Raw genomic sequence first — 18,006 nt, 5'->3', positions numbered from 1 at the left:
CCGATTCAAATTTCAACAAACATATTTGAATCTTGATGTACAATCTCATTTCCTATATAAATACCAGACCAAGATCATCGATATATAAGAGTGTGTGAAAAATATACAAGTGTGAAAATCAACAGAGAAGTGCAGGCTCAACGCATATCAGCTTACAGAAAGCAATCAGCCCAGATTTGAGGGAACACTTCAAAGTGTTATCAGCTTAGATTAGAAGCACAATTCCCTCAGTGTGTGATAACATTTTCATGTTATATTCATATATCAGTTCTCACACACTAATACACAATCACTCACATATACAGAGAGTAGAGCTTATTGAATAATTGAGTGAGTCTCGCACAAAAACAATAAACTTGTGTATGTAGTCTTTAACACATAGACGTTAAACAAGTATTGGCTGGAAGGTTCTGCCTTCAGTCTAGGTTAGGAGTTCAGTTAGGCAGTATTGTAAGTCCTAAGTTGAGTAGGTTTGTATAAGGCATTGTATAAATCAAGGTCTTCTAGTGGAACCTACCCGAGGTGGTAGAAAGGGTGACGGAGGAGCAGTTGAAAGCCAGGCAAAAGCCAACAATCACTCGACACCAGGCGGAATCTAGTTCTTTTGGGGTTATAGTTGATGTCTCCAAACATCTATAAACATATCTTGTGTACTTAACTATTTAAATATTATTTTCATACTGATTTGAGCAGTTCGAGCTGTTATCAATTCAGTTCTTACCATTACTGAAGTGATATATGCAAGAATTGATCCCTCTTTATTTCAGTTATTCAGTTTACACAAGTTAAAATACTTTCAAACTAGTTATCTTTCTTAATGAAGGATTATTTCGAGTATTTTCTGCTTGGTTTAAAACCAAACTCGATCTAATTCATCGGTGTTTACATTCTTAGAGCACGAGCTATTGCAACTCATTGAGACTATTGTGTTTGAAGCACCCTCGCAAATGTCAAAACTGATCCATCATCCAGTAATATCTTCTACCTCCTCCTGCAAAAAACACCACCTATTTGACGTTTGAAGGACCTTGTACTCCAGGTTCAACATCTGCGACGGTATTAATCATTGCTTGATAGTATGGACCGCTGTCTGCTGCATGAAATGGAATTTCATTGTATATAAACCATTTTGAAATAGCCTTCCCAACTTCTTTTACCTTTTCGGGAGCAAACCATTTTTTTATACTCTTTCGCTTTGATGGAAACATATAAGAATCAACCTCTTTCGATGGCAGCTGAGCTTCCTCTCTTACGCTAAAGCTACTATGCATCTTTTTTCTAAAATTGGGATTTATACCAAGTGATGAACTACCACCAAAATTTCCTGAAATTCAAGAATATAGAGTAATAAATATTTATTTTTCTGTAATTAAATATGGTTGTTCATCAAGTAAAATGATAACATATTTAATTTACCTGAACCAAACCGGTTACACATATCCTCCTCGAATGCTCTTGTTTTACAATTTTCTTTCATTGCTTTTTGCAATGCTCTATTTTCCACCTCTTCTAAAGTTTCTTCATTGATATTATCCAATCTATAATCATCTTCACAGCCACTGGCACTATCGAATTCATTTATGCTATGTTGAATTGCACTTACTGCAATTTTTTTTCTTTTTGATTAGATTTCTCTCAGACGTAGTCTTTTAAAGATTTTTTCGTAGCATCAATAACATCTCCTTTGGAGCTTTACTACATGACTCAACATTTCCAGAAACATGTGCAATATGCTATCTTGACCTTGTAATTCCTCCGCTTACAACTTCTCCACAAAATTTGCATTGTATTTTTTTTCGGTTATCTCCAATGGGTTTACCAAACTCCCAACCAATATCAAGTTTTGGAGGCATTCTTCAAAATACTTAGTGATCCTTTATATTTGTTATCGAAGATGCAAAAAGTAAATTGATTAATACAATCTACTGAAAATATCGATGGAGAAAGATATTTTACTTAGAAGAAAGAAGATAGCGTACCTTATAAAATTTCATGCCTTTGAATGCAAATAATAATTTTATAATCTCCAGAATTCTAGAAAACACCAGGAAAGGAATTAGAATACTTATATTGACTTATACAAAATTAAAAAATTCAAACAAAACACCAAAAGCCCAAATATTTATCAAATTTAAACATCTTCGAAATTATAAATACAAAAGATAAAGAAATATAATATATTACTTCAAAAGAAAACACAATATATTCATATCTTATAATTCTAAGTACGCCATAATTTCAGCTACAAAATTGAGTACGGATATGTGTGTGATATGAAAACTAAGAAAATGATAAATTTAAGCATTTCACGGTGCTTTCAAATGAAATAATAAACTACTTTACAACAATGCAATGTAATTACTTGAAAAGATATCTCGCAGATATAGATTCACTTGGAGACATTATTTGAAAAGATATTTAGCATCTAGATCGACCAACTCGATTCAGAAGAGTGGGTCGAGCTATCAAACTCTGGGTCGAGCTCGGTTTGAAGACTGGGTCGAGCTCGACCCAGGTGTGAAGGGGTCAAGCTCGACCCAACTCGACCCCGAGGGTGGTCCAGGACTCGACCCAATTTTTTAAGACTGCAGCACTTTCCTTGATGTAAAAAATTCAAAATCTCTTTTATTTAATTAAATTTTAAATGGATCATATATTTTTTAATGACCCCTCCTATATTCTTTTTTTTATTTTTATCATTCCTGTTTTTTTCTTTTTAACGTTCTGTTCTTTGTCGTTTCGTCGATCCGTGTCGTTCACCGATAACACGGCGTTTTTTATCTATGTAACAACGACCCAAAGCATCAACGTTCACACCCCGGAACTTCGTCAAGGTGGGCCTTGTTCCCGTTCCGATATCATTTTTGCAAACCATGGGTATTATAGGCTCATTAGGTAATATTTAAAATATTTTGTTCAGGAAATTTTGTGAATTTATTTGCCGAGTTCTCGAAAAGTTCATATTTTCGTCGAAAATCGAATACCGTTTAAAAATACGACTCGGAAACTCAAAACACTTCCTTTTCGAAAATAGCATATAACATATATCATATTTTAAATAATTAAAAGTAATCATTTAATAAAAGTATTCTCATTTTTTCAGCCATCGGTCTTCGTTCCTCGATCGCGTCTCGAATAAGGGTGTCAAAAATGAACCCGACACGAGAAGACACGAAAAATATCGGGTTTGGGTTTATGATTTTCGGGTTAGGGTCGAAACGTGTCAGACCCGAATGCAAACCCGTAAAAATAAAATTTCGGGTGGATTCGGGTTGACCTGAAAAAAATATCAGGTCACCCAATGACCCGAACCCACCCGACCCACCATTTTTTAAAAATAAAAAATTTACAATTTACACAACTATTGTACAAGCTTTCTCACTTTCTAAACTAAAATAAAGCTCAACCCAATTAGAGCATCTAAGTATTAACCCTTGTTGTTGTTGGCTTCTCATTTCTCAATTCTCATCTCGTGTGTATCCTTCTCCGCTTCTCACTCAAGCGTCCAAGTGAAACCCTTCGGCCTTCTCCGCTAATCCGCTTCTCGTCCAGCCGTCCAGGTGAAAAACTTAGTTTTATTAAAGTAATCTTTGTTTGGGTTCGCTCTCAAAAATTTTTATTGAACATATAATTTGAAATTTGGATATTCTTCAATATATTTGTTTCATTCTTCAATATATTTGTTCTATTCCCAGAAGATGATTTGAATAGTTTCTTTTGTGTTGTTCTTAGTAAGGTAGTTTGTGCAAATGAGTTTTGTTTTGGTTACATGTGCTGTGTGCGGGAGGAGGGAGAGACACGAGGGAAGAAGCAAACTTTTTTTACAACTTCTTTTGTTAAATAAATTCAATTTACAATTGGGTATCATTGTATAACATTAATGATTGAAAGTTTGGGACATAATTGCCTGAAAAGAAATCGGTTACGGTGCCCGGTTGCGCAACGGAAGTTTTGAAAAATTGTTTTTCAACAAGGAAACAAAACCGAGCACCACAAGATGTGTAGGAAATAACAAAACAAACATGTCATACATAGAGTGTTTAAATGTACCTATCAATCACAAGGATTGATTATTGGCTGCAACAAAGTTGTAAACAACTTGGCTCTTGAATGGTTGACCCTCTACAAGCTTTCCTTGCTCTTAGACTCCTTCCTTCAAATTAAGTCTACCACCAACTAGCTAAACCCACCTTATACTTGCACTAAAAAATATAAGGCATTTTTCTTTGAGAAGGGTGTGTTATCCTCAACAATTGAAGAAGCAAAAATGAATGAGAATGTGCTTAGAAATTTCGGCCAAGAGGAGTGGAGGAGAGAAGGGAAGACTTTTCTTGGTTGTAGAAAGAGTTAAAGTGTAAAGTTGCATGTGCATATCATGCCATTAACTCAAAAGTTGCCTCCAACCTTTCACCTTCCAAGCATGCAATTTTTTTGGGCTTGTAACAATTACAAGGCCCGTGGACTTTTATTTAAATATCTCAAACACATTTGAGACCATTTAAACTTTACTTGGTTTTACTCAAGTCCACTAGTTTAATAATTATTTCTAATTGAGCTCCAAAAGGCCCAATGTTATTTAATTAATTCAACACTTGAATTAATTTAATTATTTGGACTCTACTAGGTCCACTAGTGTTTAATTAATTCAACACTTGAATTAATTTAATTTAGTCAATAATAATGTTTATGAAAATCACAATTTTCAAATACATTATTTATTTGGTCAACTTTTAATTTAGGAACACTTCAACAAATTAAAAGTTGCATTCCCCTTATAGAAGTCATGCTTCTACTTTTCCTTGCGCTTATAAACTCCTTTATAAGCCGTTAAACATATTGAACTATTTTTCTTCTCAACGGGAACTAGAAAGTTATCACTTGTGTGACCCTCAATGGTTCATTGATGCAACTACCAGTGGGTTCACATCTCTATGTGATTCGAGACTAAACATGTCCTTATATGAGCATACCCCAATTGCTTCATTCTTACTTATCAACTCCTTGATAATAAGAACGTCAGAACTCAAGTCTGAAAGTACCCAACCTATCATGTTAAACGTCTAGCAGCAACGCTTACATGATTCCCTAGGTATCAAATGATAGTGCCTGCAAGAACAATTCTATTATGGTTAGCGTACGGTCCCTTTATCTTATATATCCCGATCGATTCGACAACTATTGGTATATCGAGAGCTGTCAAACAATCGATACTCTGTGTCATGTCATAGTTGCATCGATGGTGTAATCTATGAAACCCCTTTCATAGTTACCACCATACTCTGATTAGAGATTTCAAACTACATACACATAGGATATCCATACCCGAAGGTAAGCGGTGAATCCCCGAGTACAATACATCGACTCCTATATGTTTCGACAAAACACCCAACCTTGCCACCTGATGACCCCATGAGAGTCGGTAAGCAAGTCAAAGTGCAATGCTAGCATATAGATTCTCAATGTTGTCCCGGGTCATAAGGACTAATGGTTTAGAACCATAAACTAGGACGTTTCCACTCGATAAGTGAGAACCACTTGGAAAGTCCTTTATGGAGGGTTATTCAGTGCACTCTACAAGGAGCACCTATCTGCATGCTCGAACATCACAATGTCCCCTACCAATGAAACATGGTACTCACATCGCAGATACTAGTATCAAACTCGAGCGGCCTTTATCCTTCTTAGCAGCGGCTGAATCAACTAGGAGCTGTTTAGAATATACAGTATTCCAAATATGAGTTTCATGATATTCATCTTATGAGGATCTCATATTCTTTCTACTATTTGTATATTCAAGTACTTTATATATGCAACAAGCATAGGTATACAGATAAAGATGTGACATAACAATAATTTCAAATATTATTAAAATAAAGATTGTTTATACATAGAGTTTCAACATGAACCCTCGGCCAACACTTGGCTCGACGTGCACCTACTCTAACAATCTCCCACTTATACTAGAGCCAACTACTCATATATGTCAAACCCATTGATTCGCGATGCTTCTCGAATAATGGTCCAGGTAAAGGCTTAGTTAGTGGGTCAGCAACATTATCTGCGGAGCCGATTTTGTCAATCGTCAATTCTCCTCTTCCCACAATCTCTCGGAGAATGTGGTACTTTCTCAATACATGTTTGGATTTCTGATGAGACATTGGCTTCTTTGCTTGAGCTATAGCTTCCGCTTTGTCACAAAACACCGGGACAGTAGCAACTCCATTAGGAATGACGCCCAACTCTTGGACGAAATTCCATATCCAAACAGCCTCCTTTGCTGCAGCTGATGCAGCAATGTATTCGGCCTCAATATTGGAATCCGCAGTACTATCTTGCTTGGAACTCTTCCAAGAGACAGCAGCACCATTGAGCATGAATATGAACCCAGAGGTTGACTTCGAGTCATCGATATCGCTTTGGAAGCTAGAGTTGTTATAGCCTTCTAATTTAAGTTCTCCACCCCCATAGACCAAGAACAGCTTATTGGTCCTTCTCAAATACTTGAGAGTATCTTTCACAGCTTTCCAGTGTGGAAGACCAGGGTTCGATTGATATCTACTCACTACACTTAAGGCAAAAGCCACGTCAGGACGTGTAGATATATCATCCCATACATGATCCTACCAATTTTAGATGCATAAGGAATGCGTGTCATCGCCACTATCTCTGCATAATTCTTGGGAGACATAGACTTGGATAGGGACACGCCATGACACATAAGAGACTCATCCATCGAGAACCGCTTAACGACGGTATCAATGTATGTGGACTGGGTGAGACCAAGCAATCTTCTCGATCTATCTCTATAAATCTGTATTCCGAATACAAAAGATGCTTCACCCAAGTCCTACATCGAGAACTTACTCGCTAACCATATTTTAGTTGATTGCAACATCCCTACATCATTCCCAATGAGTAGAATGTCATCAACATAAAGCACCAGGAATGTCACTGCACTCCCACTGACCTTCTTATACACACAGGATTCCTCAGGATTTTTAGTATAACAAAACTCTTTGATTGTACTGTCAAATCTGAGGTTACAACTCCTAGATGCCTGCTTTAGACCATAAATAGATCTCTGAAGTTTGCATATCGTATGCTCACTTCCGATAGATGTAAACCCTTCAGGTTGAGACATGTAAATCTCTTCCTTAATATCCCCATTAAGAAAGGTTGTCTTGACATCCATCTGTCGTATCTTATAGTCATACCATGCAGCTATGGCTAGCAATATCCTTATAGAATTGAACATTGCAACTGGAGAAAAGGTTTCCTCAAAGTCAACTTCTTGTCTTTGAGTATAACCTTTTGCTACCAATCACGCCTTAAAGGTCAATACCTTCCCATCCGCCCCAAGTTTCCTCTTGTAAATCTATTTACACCCTATGGGAACAGTTCCCTCAGGTGGATCCACAAGATTCTACTCTTGGTTCGAATGCATGGAATTCATCTCAGATTCCATTGTTTCAAGCCACTTGGATGAATCGGCATCAGATAACGCTTCCTTGAAGGTTAATGGATCACATTCATGGTTAGGCTCATCATGGCCCTCTTCAAGAAGCAGACAATACCTCATATGTGGTCTCGAGACTCTCTCGGATCTTCTAGGAGCTTGTATCTCCTCTCTTGGCTCTTCGGGTGTGGGTTCTTCAATTGTGGGTGTCTCTCGAACCTCTTCGAGTTCTATCATCTCCTCTTTTCTATCCAATAGAAATTCTATTTCCAAAAAAGTTGCATTCCTAGAAACAAACACCTTTGTTTCTTGGGGATGATAGAAATAATATCCAACTGAATTCTTTGGATATCCCACAAAGTAACATAAAATGGATCGACTGTCAATTTATCTCCCACTGTCTGCTTCACATAAGCAGGGCATCCCCATATTCTAAGATAAGAATATTTGGGAGGCTTACACATCCATATCTCATATGGTGTCTTATCAACTGCCTTTGAATGGACATTGTTCAACAACAGTACCGCTGTCTCAAGCGCATATCCTCAAAAGGATGGCGGCAACTCCATGAACTCCATCATAGACGGAACCATTTCCATCAAAGTCCGGTTATGACGCTCCGAAACACCATTCAACTGTGGTGTAACAGGCGGAGTCCACTACGAGAGAATCACATTCTACCTAAGATACTCTTTGAACTCGGCACTCAAGTACTCACCACCTCGATCCGATCGAAGTGACTTGATGTTTCGTCCCAACTGTTTCTCTACTTCACTTCTGAATTCTTTTAACCTTTCTAAGACTTTAGATTTGTATTTCATCAAATACACATACCCATACCTTGAAAAGTCATCGAGAAAGGTGATGAAGTAGGCATGTTCATGCTTAGTGCTGATGCTAAGCAGACCGTACACATCGGTATGGATCAAATCCAATAACCCTTTTGCTCGCTCCACATGACCCTTAAAGGGAATTTTGGTCATCTTTCCTTTCAGACAGGATTCACAAGTCGTGAGAGAATTAATATCAGACATATCAAACATGGCTACTCCCACTAGCTTGTTCATCCTTCTTAGGGAAATATGTCCTAATCGAGCATGCCATAATTGTGCCGAATTAGAGTATCTTGTTTTCGCTTATTTGCTGTTGTTATTGCTTGGACATTGTTTAGTGGAATATCTTTCAATTTTAAATTATAGAGATCGTTTTAAAATTCTCCAGTACCAATTAAACATTCATTCTTGTAAATATTGCAAACGCCTTTGCTAAATAAACAAGAATATCCATCTTTATCAAGCATAGAAATGGAAACAATGTTTTTCACCAAATCAGGTACAAACAAAACATCACTTAAAATCAACTTAAATTCATTGTTCAACAATAAGTAAACATCTCCTACGGCCTTGGCAGCAATTATTGCTCCATTGCCCATCCTCAAGAAGGTCTCACATTCCCTTAGTCTCTTACTTCTTCTCATCACCTGCAAATCATTACAGAAATGTGAGCCACATCCGGTATCCAATACCCAAGAAGTAGAGTTAATTGAAATGTTAACTTCAATATAGAACATACCATTTCCAGAACCCTTCTGGGCAAGATATTCTCTACAGTTACGCCTCCAATGTCCAGGCTTCTTGCAGTGATGACAGATATCAGCAGTCTTGTCAGCCTTAACTGGTGTGGCTGCCACAGCGGGACTTGTAGATTGCCTCTTCAAGGGCACGTTCTTCTTGGGACGTTGGAAAGAACGCTTCTTTCCTTCCCATGTGGATCAGTCTTCACACCAGATGAAAAAACCACATAAAGAACCGCTTCTCTTTCTTGATGGTGGACTCAAAGGTAACAAGCATATTCACCAACTCCTCAAGGGTAGGCTCCAAATTGTTCATGTTGAAATTCACCAAAAAAGGATCAAATGAGCTAGGCAGCGACAAGAGCAACACGTCAGTGGTCAACTCCAATGGCAGCATGAGATCCATGCCAACAAGCTTATCCACGAGCGTAATCAACTTTAGTCCATGCTCATGAACCGAGGCCCCATCTCGCATGAGTAAAGTGATTAGATCCTTGACGGTAGCATGCCTAAGAGGCCGTGTTTGCTCACCAAAGAGCTCCTTGAGATTCAAATGAATGTCAGCAGCACTCTTTGCATCCTCAAAATGCCTCTGCAGCTCATCATTTATAGAAGCCTGCATATAACACTTGGCCTTCAAGTCATGGTCACGCCATTCCTTGTAAGTCTGCAATTCCTCAGGAGTGCAGTCAGTCGGAGCCTCAACAGGGGGCGACTCAGTCAATGTATATGCTATCCTTTCCGAATTCAAGACGATATTTAGGTTTCTTAGCCAATTGATGTAATTAGGTCTGGTTAATATGTGTTTGTCGAGTATTGCAGATAGCAGATTGTGAATCGAAGACATTGTCAAAATTGTACTGAAAAGTAAAACAGATAAATGTTAATGACTATTTTAAAATATTTAGTAAGATATAAAGTATGGACTTTTACTTCATAAATTTTTTCTCCCACTTTTTTGATATTTTTCACTACTCACTAGTGAAAACGGGAAACTCTTTTCCTCAGTAGGTACGTAAGGTCCAATTAGCAAATTATGATCCCGAATAATATCAGCCAACATAATTCCTAAAAGGTAGTTTCCAATTGCATCTCCATGCAACCCCTTACGTAAACTTTTGTCTCACATTTGATTAGGACCCAATAATATGACGTCGTTAATCTTTACGTGTCAAGCCTTACCCATCGATATTGAATCTTAATGGACGATCGCCATGAGTTCCCTCAATAATATGATTCGAAATCATGGGAGTTCCACGTAGTTCAAATCACCATGTCAATGGATGTCACAGCTTTCCAGTGTCCAGGGCTCCCGAATAATATGAGCCGAACCCCGAGCACGAGTAGCGTTCATCAAGCACTCATTGTCGATGGAAGACATGGAAATTATAAACACCTTTATAATTCTCTTTTTTGGGTTTGATATTAATTTTGAATCTTATTCAAAATGAGGGTTTTTAATTTTGAAAAGTCTCATCATTAATTTTATTTAAAAGCTCGTCATGTTTGATCGTATGTTTGACGGATTCATGCAACTTTGTAATTATTATAATAATAATGCACATACTCATTATTTATAACATATAATGTATATAATATAAACAGTAAACAAAACAAGGATGATCAATCGCCCCAAAAACTAATGGCCCGTGTGAGCCAAACACGGGCCTAGGTCCAATCCTAGGAAAATTCATGGGATGAAAATGCAATTTTTACATAAGTCTCCAATATTTACATGTCTTCGATCTTCATAATCATCAAGGCCATCATCTTCCAATCTTGATCTTCCGTTATACTAATATTTACAAATAAATATCCATGGCAAATAGGGATACATCTCATGAGGTGGGAACGGGCCATAAACAAGCCCACTTATAAATTGATAATTATTACAATCATTCAACACAAAATATCCTAGCATACACCTAGCAAATTGGGCTTGAACTTTTGATCATCCTTCATACATAATATCACATATCATACTCCATCAATTAATTATCAAAATAATCAATTGATCCAATATTATATATCTTGATCCAATCACTAACCGCCACGATTATAAACTAAATCAACAAAGTAAACAAAATCATTTGTCTACTTTCTAATTAATTTTTTTATAACTGAATTTCTTGTAAATCACAATTTACTATAAATAATTAAAGTCCAACTTCAATTATTTATTTTATGAGAAAATATATATAAATTTTGTGGATTTAAACTTAAGGGCCCAAAAAGTCATTTTTCACCAAAAATTTTTCGGCCCATTTAAATTTCACAAATTATGTTAGTCATCTAATGGCCCAACAAATCAAGGCTCATGACACTTTGATATTCCAAAACACTTTTGGAAATCCTAGTCGTCATCTTTGTCGTCGGTTTCCGGCCAACATGCACAAAAAAAATTATTTTAAAAGAGTGGCTGCTGCCCGTTTCGGGCAGCCCCTGCCCAAAAATGTCCCTTGTAATGGTCTTGATTTGATGCAAAAATTTATCTCATGCGGTTAGAAATGGTTCTCAATATAATATAATGTATTTGCTACACTAAAATTGTAACCATAGCCCATGATACCACTTGAAAGAGGATCGGTTACGGTGCCTGGTTGCGTAACGAAAGTTTTGAAAAATTATTTTTCAGCAAGAAAACAATACCAAGCACCACAAGATGTGTAGCAAATAACAAAACAAACATGTCATACATAGAGTGTTTAAAATGTACCAATCAATCACAAGGATTGATTATTGGATCCAACCAAGTTGTAAACAACTTGGCTCTTGAATGGTTGACCTTCTACAAGCTTTCTTTACTTTTGGACTCCTTCTTTCAAATTAGGTCCACCAACAACAAGCTAAATCCACCTTACACTTGCACTAGAAAATGTAAGGCATTTTTCTTTGAGAAGGGTGTGCTATCCTCAACAATTGAAGAAGCAAAAATGAAGGAGAATGTGCTTAAAAATTTCGGCCAAGAGGAGTGGAGGAGAGAAGGGAAGACTTTTCTTGGTTGTAGAAAAAGTTAAAGTGTAAAGTTGCATGTGCATACAATGCCATTAACTCAAAAGTTGCCTCCAACCCTCACCTTCCAAGCATGCAATTTGTTTGGGCTTGTAACAATTACAAGGCCCATGAACTTTTATTTAAATATCTCAAACACATTTGAGACCATTTAAACTTTATTTGATTTTACTCAAGTCCACTAGTTTAATAATTATTTCTAATTGGGATATACAAGGTATAATGTTATTAAATTAATTCAACACTTGAATTAATTTAATTATTTAGGGACTCTATTAGGTCCACTAATGTTTAATTAATTCAACACTTGAATTAATTTAATTTAGTCCATAATAATGTTTATGAAAATCACAATTTTCAAATACATTATTTATTTGGTCAAATTTTAATTTAGAAACATTTCGACAAATTAAAAGTTAAATTCCCCTTATAGAAGTTATACTTCTAATTTTCCTTGCGCTTATAAAATCCTTTATGAGCCGTTCAACACATTGAACTATTTCTCTTCTCAACGGGATGTATAAAGTTAGCACTTGTGTGACCCTGAATGGTTCATTGATACAACTAGCAGTGGGTTCACATCTCTATGTAATTCGAAACTAATCATGCCCTTATATGAGCATACCTCAATTGCTCCATTCTTACTTATCAACTCCTTGATGATAAGAACATCAGAACTCAAGTCTGATAGTACCCAACCAATCATGTTAAACGTCTAGCAGCATCGCTTACATGATTTCCTATGTATCAAATGATAGTGCCTACAAGAACCATTCTATTATGGTTAACGTATAGTACGGTCTCTTCATCTCATATATCCCGACCGATTCGACAAATATTGGTATATCTAGAGCTGTCAAACAATCGATACTATGTATCATGTCGTACTTGCATCGATGGTGTAATCTATGAAACCCCTTTCATAATTATCACCATACTCTAATCAGAGATTTTATTCGACATATACATGAGATCACATAGGATATTCATACCCGTAGGTAAGCGGTGAATCCACGACTACAATGCATCAACTCCTATATGTTTCGACAAAACACTCAACATTGCCACCTGATGACCCCATGAGAGTCGGTAAGCAAGTCAAAGTGCAATGCTAGCATATAGAGTCTCAATGTTGTCCCGGGTCATAAGGACTAATGGTTTAGAACCATAAACTAGGACGTTTCCACTCGATAAGTAAGAACCACTTGGAAAGTCCTTTATGGAGGGTTGTTCAATGCACTCTACAAGGAGCACATATATGCATGCTCGGACATCACAACGTCCCCTACCAATGAAACATGGTACTCACATCGCAGATACTAGTCTCAAACTCGAGCGGCATTTATACTTCTTAGCGGCGGCTGAATCGACTAGGAACTTTTTAGAATATACAGTATTCCAAATATGAGTTTCATGATATTCATCTTATGAGGATCTCATATTCTTTCTACTATTTGTATATTCAAGTACTTTATATATGCAACAAGCATCGGTATACAGATAAAGATGTGACATAACAATAATTTCAAATATTATTAAAATAAAGATTGTTTATACATAGAGTTTCAACATGAACCATCGACCAACACTTGGCTCGACGGGCTTCTACTCTAACATTGCCCTCATTTGACCATATGAGGAATGCACGTGACCAGATTATATCGAATTCAGTTTGTTTTAGTGATGTACTTTAATAGTTGGTCACCTTCAGAATCTGCTAATTTATGTCGCTGAGCTGGGGTATGCACACACTTTCTTTGGTACAATTCTTGGAGTATATGATCATGTTAAAATTGACACCCATTTATTTCTGTTTCTTGTAATGCCTATACCAAATGAAGTCTTCCACTTGATTTACCGTCTACCTACCTACCTACACCAGGTAAGTCGAGGGCACTCATTTTTTATAGTTGATGCCACGTATTTGAATTGTAAAAGCTTGTGTTCTTCAGTTTTGCTCTTAGTTTTCAAGGAATTGTCAATTTTTTTCTTGTAGGTAATCATATTGTTATGATTTTTAATTAATAGAATGAGTTCAGAACCTATTGGTCTTGTTCACAAGGAGGATAGTGTGGAGGGTGTACATGTGTTGGATTTAGATGTTGATGAAGAAACAGGTACTAATTTGCAAGGTTGGGCCTCCGGAAGTGTTAAACGAAAGAGACCTTTAAAATCACAACGGTGGCAATATTTTGAGATGCTTCCAGAAGTGATATTGCTCAGGCATTGTTAGAACAAGAAGATAAAAGTCTTGCCATAAGGTCAAAAAAGTTCAACCAAGAAAGATTTAGATAGTTGCTAATATTATCAATTTTGAGACATGATTTACCGTTTCAGTTTGTGGAATATGAGGCAATTAGATCAATTTTTACATATTTGGAACCTCAAGCCAAACATTTCACAAGAAACACCGCAAGGACTGATATTCTCAAGATGCATAAAAATGATTAAAATAGACTAGCTCAAGAAATGAGTTCATGCCCTGGAAAAATTTGTTTCACTTCCGATTTGGGGACTTCTATTGCCACTGATGGCTCTGTATGTTTGACAGCGCATTTCATTGATTATAATTGTGTTTTGCAAAAAATGATTATCAACTTCTCTTACTTGCCTCCACCTCACTCTGGTATTGCATTTTGTGATAAAAATCAATAGCTTATTCAATGCTTGGGGAATTCAGAGAAAGGTTTTCACAATTACGTTGGACAATGCCGTTGCAAATGATGTGTTTGTTGGTCTTTTAAGGGATCATCTTAGTTTGAATTGTTCATTAGTGAATGGTGGCGAGTATTTTCATGTTCGTTGTTGTGCACACATTCTCAATTTAATTGTCCAAGAAGGTTTGAAAATAATTGATCATTCCGTTGATAAGATTCGTGAATGTGTAAAGCATGTAAAAGGCAGTAAAGTGAGAAAGAAAAAGTTTGTAGAAACTGTTACCCAAACTTCGCTGGATGCTAAGAAATCACTTAGGCAAGATGTTCCTACTAGATGGAATTCTACGTATTTGATGCTTTCTAGTGCCATATATTATCGTCGTGCTTTTAATCATTTGAAATTGACTGATACTAATTTCACACACTGCCCATTGGTTGACGAGTGCGGTCAAGCTGAAAAGATATGCAAATTTCTTGAGGTTTTCTACGAGACAACAACTTTGTTTTCTGGGATGAAATATCCTACTGCCAACCTTTATTTTCCTTGTGTCTTTACGGTTCAATTGACATTAAGTCAAGCCTTGCAAAGCTCTGATGATTTCATGAGATCAATGGCCAATCGGATGTTTCAGAAATTTGACAAGTACTAGAAATATTATAACATTTTGTTGTCCATTGCTGTGGTAGTTGATCCAAGGTTCAAGATGCAGTTTGTTGAGTTTTGTTACAACAATTTATACGGACATGGTAGTAACGAATTAAGTCTGGTGAAGTCTAAACTAGTTTCATTGTTTGAGGAATATATGGGCCTTGCTTCCAAATCAAGTAGTAGCAACACATCTACGAGTTCTCACAGTGGCATTGATGATAATGCTTCTCTTCTTCTAAATTCAGACTGTGGATGCATGGATGTTTTGAAGGTATTTATGATAATTTTTTCTTTTTCTCACCATTTTTTACTTTTCGTTACCAATACATTTAATTTGTGATGTAGGAATTTGAGACATTTCAAAGAACAAAATTTAATGATAGAGCTCAAAAGAGTCAATTAGATCTTTATTTGGATGAACCGAAAATTGACAGATCTTCAAAATGTGATGTTCTTGCATTTTGGAAAGCTTGCCAATTTAGGTATCCTGAACTTGCACAAATGGCCAGAGATATTTTAAGTGTTCCAATTTTTACAGTTGCTTCTGAATTAGCTTTTAGCACCGGTGGTAGGATACTTGACCAATATCGTAGTGCAATGAAGCTTGATGTTGTGTAGGTGTTGGTTTGTTGTAGAGATTGGTTAGTTGGACAGAAAGGTTAATGATTCTTCTTGTTATTTTCATTTTAAATTTATCTGTTTTACTAATATTTTATTTTTGTAGAAACTACTGAGGTGGGGTTGAATGATTTGACTGAAAATATTATGAATTTATTCATAAATGAGGATGCTTGATCAAACAATGCTGCAACGGATGATTGATGATTCTAACAATGCTATGATACCTAGTATTGAAAAGTAAGTTAAATTTTATAAATTCATAATTTTTGAAAACTTTCACCATTTTTTATATTAATTTTTTTAATTTTTGTTTAAAGGTTTGACTTCTACAAACAAATATAGAACAATGAAGAAGTCAGAAGACAGAAGTGGAGCTTGATTATTGTCACTTGAAAGTTGAAAATTATTTTGTTATGCTTGAAGACTTTTTGAATAGCTTTTGTTATTATGTGTCTGAATTAAATGTTGTTGTTATTATTATTATTATTATTATTAATTGTTTTTAATATTTATCTAATTATTATGTTGAAAAATTAATACTACACATAGATAACTAAAATTCTATTACACACAATCACAACATTACGCATTCTTTATGAGAAACTTGTGAGGATATTATTAGAAATGTTAGCTATATGACAATAAAGTTGTATAATAATTTATAATTATAATTTTTATAAATAAAAAAAATAGAATTTTATTCACTAAAAATGACAAAAAAAATATGTAGTTTTTGAGGATTTGTCGATTGTTAAGATATATGGATATTGTTGAAATTGAATGAATTATTATAATATAATAAAAATAAATATATGATCAAACTCTCTCAATTTTCATCTTAATTTTGAGTTTTGTTTCCTAAAATGTTTATATCTCCATTCTTCATACAAAATTATGTTGGAAACTAAATTCGGGCGTTTGACAGTTGATATATTCAGCCGTATGCTAAGCACCCTTCAACTGAACATGTCTCGGGAAAGAACATTCAACCGTCAAGAGACATAGAAGATTGCAACGCCGCACTTCAATCAATACATCTTAGAAAAACGCATTTCGACGAAAGCAATTAAGACGCCGCATCACAATAAATGAAGCAAACAATGTCCAAGTAATAATCAAGTAGAAATCAACGGATACAAAGATTAAAATTCATCTCAAGTTACCGTTGGAGAAAAGAAGCTTATAAATATGACAGAAGAACAGCTGAAGGAAAAAGGGGAGTCAACACTATTCAAAAGCTTGCTGTCACTCTGTCAAAATCTTAGCTCACTCTTACTTGATATATTCGTAGCAGTAAAGGCTACAATTTGAGCTCACTAGCAAGTTGTAATAATGGTTGAAATTCGATAGTGCTAAGATCAGTTACGCACTGAGAACATTCTGTTAAACTAAGAGTTTCAGTTTTTGGCAGTGTTAACTCCAAACTGAAGTGGGTCAGTACAATTCTTGTATTTGATCAAAGTTTTTGAGTGGAGATCCTATCTTTGAGATAGAAGGGGTGACGTAGGAGTAATTAAATTCTCCGAACATCCAGAAACAACCCTTGCCTACTTTATTTCAGTTTCGTATTCTATCTTTCAGTCAGTTATTTTCCTCAATTACTTTAGTTTAACTGATTGTCATTGACCAACAAGATTCCGAGAATCAGTTTGTCACCAAACTGAACTCAAAATTAGAAAAGACCAGTTTTAACTGTGAGTGTTTATTCAACCCCCCCTTCTAAACACTCTTGATACGTTAATCGATCCTATCAAGTGGTATCAGAGCGGTTGAACCTTGTTCTTGAATACTTTTGATCTAAAAACTTGCCAGCATGACTTCATTCAACAAAATTCCCATGTTCTCCAGATAAGAATTTGATGATTGGAAAATCAGAATGCAGGCTCATTTGGCTGCACAAGATGATGACATGTGGTATGTCATAACTGATGGACCCATGAAGATTCTAAAAACAAATACAGCAGTTGCCATTACAGAAGGAGCACCACAAAGAATAGAAAAGCCCAGAGATGAATGGACAACTGAAGATAAAAGAAAA

At 35.9% G+C, this 18,006-nt stretch overlaps 1 protein-coding gene and 1 long non-coding RNA gene across 2 annotated transcripts; both read left to right on the top strand.

Moving 5' to 3' along the window:
* Positions 1-14,070: 14,070 nt before the first annotated feature.
* On the top strand, positions 14,071-15,348 carry LOC142538743 (zinc finger BED domain-containing protein RICESLEEPER 2-like). The gene is made up of 2 exons (XM_075644041.1): positions 14,071-14,264; positions 14,697-15,348. Exons 1-2 carry the CDS (start codon positions 14,071-14,073, stop codon positions 15,346-15,348), a joined length of 846 nt encoding a protein of 281 aa, XP_075500156.1.
* A 619-nt stretch (positions 15,349-15,967) lies between these two features.
* LOC142539154 (uncharacterized) lies at positions 15,968-16,432 on the top strand. The gene is made up of 3 exons (XR_012818842.1): positions 15,968-16,005; positions 16,072-16,205; positions 16,311-16,432. It is a non-coding gene; the product is annotated as an uncharacterized LOC142539154 (long non-coding RNA).
* Positions 16,433-18,006: the final 1,574 nt, after the last annotated feature.

Source organism: Primulina tabacum, chromosome 3 (assembly GCF_025594145.1).
Source record: "Primulina tabacum isolate GXHZ01 chromosome 3, ASM2559414v2, whole genome shotgun sequence".
NCBI lineage: Eukaryota > Viridiplantae > Streptophyta > Magnoliopsida > Lamiales > Gesneriaceae > Primulina > Primulina tabacum.
This window is presented reverse-complemented; position numbering and strand designations above follow the sequence as displayed.

Coding starts and splice junctions, on each gene's coding strand:
- LOC142538743 (XM_075644041.1), top strand. CDS start 14,071: ATGAGTTCAGAACCTATTGGTCTTGTTCACAAGGAGGATAGTGTGGAG. Junction 14,265..14,696: donor CCAGAAGTGATATTGCTCAG/GCATTGTTAGAA, acceptor AAAAATCAATAG/CTTATTCAATGCTTGGGGAA.